A 4,797-nucleotide genomic window follows, 5' to 3' on the forward strand; every position below is an offset into this window, starting at 1 on the left:
GATGCTTCAAAGATGAATCTTGATTCATCTTGTGGAGGTAGTTGCATGGCCAGACTGTACAGTGAAATCCAAATCTTGCTGAATAACTTCACTGCTAATGATAATAATTGGCAAGGTGAGGGTGATTCACGAAAAGAAGTTAAGCAAAAATCAGCTGGGTTACATGAGCTTGACGAAGTGTCAGCCATGAGAGTCGATATTGCAAAGCTGGTCAATCAGATGACTAGGATGAAAATGCAGCAGCCACAGACAATGTAACATGTACAACAAATGACTATTTGCTGCGAACTCTGTGGCGACAGTCATATGAGTGATATGTGCCCCACAAATCTAGAATCCATCTATTATGTGGGGCAACAGAATAGAGGTCCACCGAATCAGCATGCACAATATGGAAATTCCTACAATCCAAATTGGAGGAATCATCCCAACTTCTCATGGGGTGGAAATCAGCAGAATCATAATCAGCATAGACCCCAAGGGAGTTTCAATCAGTTTCAGAGACCACCCCAACAAATGGAAGAAAGTACCAATGATTTGCTAAAGATGTTGTTGATTGACAATCAGCAACTCAGGACCGACTTCAGAAATCTTGAAAGGCAAATGGGGCAGTTAGCAACAAATCATAATACTAGACCTGCAGGCGCTCTTCCTAGTGATACAGAAAAGAACCCTCAAGTGAATGCAGTTACACTTAGAAACGGGAGGGAGCTAGAGGAAGTTCCAAAGAAAAAGAAAGACAAGCCCATACCTGAGGGAGAGTTGATCCCTAAAGTGATTCACGAGCCAAAGAATGCTACTGAAATCCTAGAACCATTGGAGGCCCCAAGGCCACCACCACCTTTCCCCCAGAGATTGCAGAAAAAGAATGATGATAGCATGTTCAGAAAATTTCTCTCTATGTTGAGCCAGGTTCAATTGAATATCCCACTTGTTGATGTGCTTCGTGAAATTCCAAAGTATGCTAAGTACATAAAAGATATAGTGGCTCACAAGAGAAGATTAACTGAATTTGAGATAGTGCCACTTATTGAGGAGTGCACTTCAAGGGTCCAAAATAAGCTCCCTCAAAAGCTTAAGGATCCTGGCAGCTTCACGATTCCTGTGCGCATTGGTAATATTGATGTGGGTCGTGCTCTTTCTAATTTAGGGTGAGCATAAATCTAATGCCCCTATCTTTGTTCAAGCAATTGGGCCTGGGAGCTCCAAGGCCCACTACTGTGATGTTGCAGCTGGCTGATAGATCGATAGCACACCCTGAAGGGGTGATTTAAGATGTGTTGCTGCAGATTGGGAAATTCATCTTCCCTGCTGATTTCATTATCCTCGATTATGAGGCTGATGAACTGGTTCCAATCATATTTGGGAGACCTCTCTTAGCTACTGGTGATGCAATTATCAAAGTGAGAGAGGGAAAGATGATTTTGAGGGTAGATGACAAGGAAGCAGTTTTTAATGTCTACAAAGCAATCCAACTTCCCCGCCACTATGAGGAGCTCTCAATGATATCTGTTGTTGAGGCTGATGAGCAGATTCATGATCCGAGTGTATATCTAGACGATTCTCTAGAGAAAGCACTTATGTTGCTTGATAGCCTGGGGACTGATAAGGAGGTTGAGGAGATTATGCACATCCTTGATACATCTTGTGCGTACATGCAAGGGATTCACCCCTTTGAGCCTTTGAATAGGCCAGATGGACCTCCTCCAAAGCCATCAATTGAGGAAGCCCTAAAATTAGAGCTTAAACCTCTTCCACCTCACCTGTAATATGCTTATTTGGGTGACTCTGACACTTTACCCGTTATTGTTTCTTCTGACTTGTCTAAATTGCAGGAAGAAAAGCCGTTGAGAGTGCTACGTGAGAACAAGCGAGCACTTGGGTGGACGATGTCTGACATTAAGGTCATTAGTCCAGCCCTTTTCATGCACAAAATCCTCATGGAGGACGGACACAAGCCCAGTGTAGAGCAACAACGCCGACTCAATCCAATCATGAAAGAGGTGGTAAGAAAAGAAGTGATTAAGTGGCTTGATGCAGGTATTGTGTTTCCTATCTCAGATAGCAAATGGGTAAGCCCCGTTCAATGTGTACCCAAGAAAAGGGGGGATGACTATAGTAGTTAATGAGAATAATGATTTAATCCCTACAAGAACTGTCACCGGGTGGAGAATTTGCATTGATTATAGAAAATTGAACAATGCCACCTGGAAGGACCACTTTCCCCTCCCCTTTATTGACCAAATGCTTGATAGATTAGCTGGTCAGGAGTACTACTGCTTCTTAGATGGTTACTCGGGGTATAATAAGATTGCTATAGCCCTAGAGGACCAACAGAAGACCACATTTACGTGTCCCTATGCCACGTATGCGTTCAAGAGAATGCCTTTCGGTCTTTGTAATGCACCTGTGACTTTTCAAAGGTGTATGATGGCCATTTTTACTGACATGGTTGAGAGGTTTGTGGAAGTGTTCATGGATGATTTTTCTATGTTTGGATGTTCTTTTGATAACTGCTTGATGAACCTTGACAAAGTACTTGCTAGGTGTGAAGAAACTAACTTGGAGCTAAACTGGGAAAAGGGCCATTTCATGGCACGTGAAGGTATAGTTTTGGGGCACAAGGTGTCCAAAGATGGTTTGCAGGTGGACAAGGCAAAGGTGGAAATGATTGAAAAATTGCCCCCACCAATATCTGTCAAAGGCATTCGCAGTTTCTTGGTCCATACAGGTTTTTATCGTTGTTTCATTAAATATTTCTCGAAAATTCCTCTTCCTTGTGCAGGTTGCTTGAGAAGGATGTCGCCTTCAAATTAGATGTTGCCTATCTGAAGGCATTCGAGGAGCTGAACGGAAGGTTGGTGACTGCACCAATCATAATTGCTCCAAATTGGGAGCAGCCATTTGAGTTGATGTGCGATGCGGGTGACTTGGCTATTAGAGCTATTTTGGGGCAAAGGAGAAATAAAATCTTCCACTCCATCTACTATGCAAGCAAAACTCTTAATCTAGCTCAGATGAACTACACAGTCACTGAAAAAGAGTTGTTTGCCATGGTGTGGGCATTTGACAAGTTCAGGTCATATCTAGTGGGGACCAAAGTCATCGTCTACACAGATCATTCAGCTATCAGATACTTGTTTGAGAAGAAAGATGCCAAGCCAAGACTGATTCGGTGGGTCCTCCTCTTGCAAGAGTTTGACTTAGAGATCCGAGATCGCAAAAGAACAAAGAATCAAGTGGTTGATCACTTGTCCAGATTAGAAAATAGGAACCATGTAGCTGAAGGGGGTGCAATCAAAGAAACATTCCCTGATGAGCAGTTATTGGCAATCACCTCAAGCACAGCCCCGTGGTATGCAGATTATGTGAACTTTATTGCAAGCGGGGTGACACCACCAGAATTGACACCCGATAATAGAAGAAGGTTCCTGCATGATGTGAGGCTTTACATGTGGGATGATCCATTCTTATACATGCTCTGTGTAAATCAGTTGGTGCGAAGATGTGTTCCTGAGGAGGAGATGAATGCCATACTTCATAACGGTCATGCCTCGCCATACGGAGGTCATCATGGTGGATACAGGACTGCCCAGAAAGTGCTACAATCAGGTTTCTATTGGCCAAAATTGTTTAGGGATGCACACGCCTTTGTTAAAATGTGTGACAGTTGCCAAAGAACCGGAACGATCACAAAGAAGCACGAGATGCCGCTGCAAAACATTCTGGTAGTGGAGCTTTTTGATGTTTAGGGAATTGACTTCATGGGACCGTTTCCGTACTCCAATGGTCATAGGTACATCTTGGTGGCAGTCGATTATGTGTCTAAGTGGGTGGAGGCCATTGCTCTTTCCACTAATGATGCAAAGGTGGTAGTAAGCTTTGTTAAGAAGCACATCTTCACACGTTTTGGAACTCCCAGAGTGTTGATCAGTGATGGAGGAACGCATTTCTACAACAAACTGCTGAATAATGTTCTTGCAAAGTGCGGAGTCAAGCACAAAGTTTCCACTGCCTATCACCCCCAGAAGAGTGGTTAAGTGGAAGTGTCAAACAGAGAGGTAAAGCGGATTCTTGAGAAAACAGTGAGTGCAAATAGAAAAGACTGGGTAGGGAAGTTAGACGACGCATTGTGGGCATATCGAACTGCATACAAAACTCCCATGGTGCTTCTCCGTATAAGTTAGTTTATGGGAAGGCATGTCACTTTCCCGTCGAACTTGAACACAAGGCCTATTAGGCAATTAAAAAGCTGAATATGGATGGGGACATGGCTAGCGAGAAGAGGTTGCTGCAACTCAACGAGCTTGATGAGTTTCGTTTGTACGCATATGAAAATGCCAAATTGTATAAAGAGAAGACTAAGATGTGGCATGGCAAGCACATCCAACATCGAGAGTTCGAGCCAGGGCAAGAAGTTCTTTTGTTCAATTCAAGGTTGAAGCTTTTTCCAGGAAAGCTTAAATCTCGTTGGTTAGGCCCTTTTGTTGTGGTAAGTATGAAGCCTCATGGAGCTATGGAGTTGCAGGATATAAGTTTAACTAGTACTTTCTTGGTGAATGGTCAAAGGATAAAACATTACTGGTGTGGTGACTTTGCACGTCACAAGACCTCGGTGGACTTGACGGATGCTTGAGAACGTGTTAAGTCGTGCCGCAACGTTAAATCAGGCGCTAGATGGGAGGCAACCAATTGAATTATTGTAACCGTCGTGCCACGACGTTAAATAAGGCGCTAGTTGGGAAGCAACCCAACGATAGTAGTAGTGTTAATTTTGTGTTTTAGGAAGAGCTAACC

At 43.4% G+C, this 4,797-nt stretch overlaps 1 protein-coding gene across 1 annotated transcript; it reads left to right on the forward strand.

Annotated features, from left to right (window-relative positions):
- Window positions 1–270: 270 nt before the first annotated feature.
- LOC138875935 (uncharacterized) lies at window positions 271–1,851 on the forward strand. The gene is made up of 3 exons (XM_070154815.1): window positions 271–1,125; window positions 1,290–1,765; window positions 1,836–1,851. Exons 1-3 carry the CDS (start codon window positions 271–273, stop codon window positions 1,849–1,851), a joined length of 1,347 nt encoding a protein of 448 aa, XP_070010916.1.
- The last annotated feature ends 2,946 nt before the right edge of the window (window positions 1,852–4,797 follow it).

This window comes from Nicotiana sylvestris, chromosome 8 (genome assembly GCF_000393655.2).
Source record: "Nicotiana sylvestris chromosome 8, ASM39365v2, whole genome shotgun sequence".
In the NCBI taxonomy this organism is placed as follows: Eukaryota; Viridiplantae; Streptophyta; class Magnoliopsida; order Solanales; family Solanaceae; genus Nicotiana; species Nicotiana sylvestris.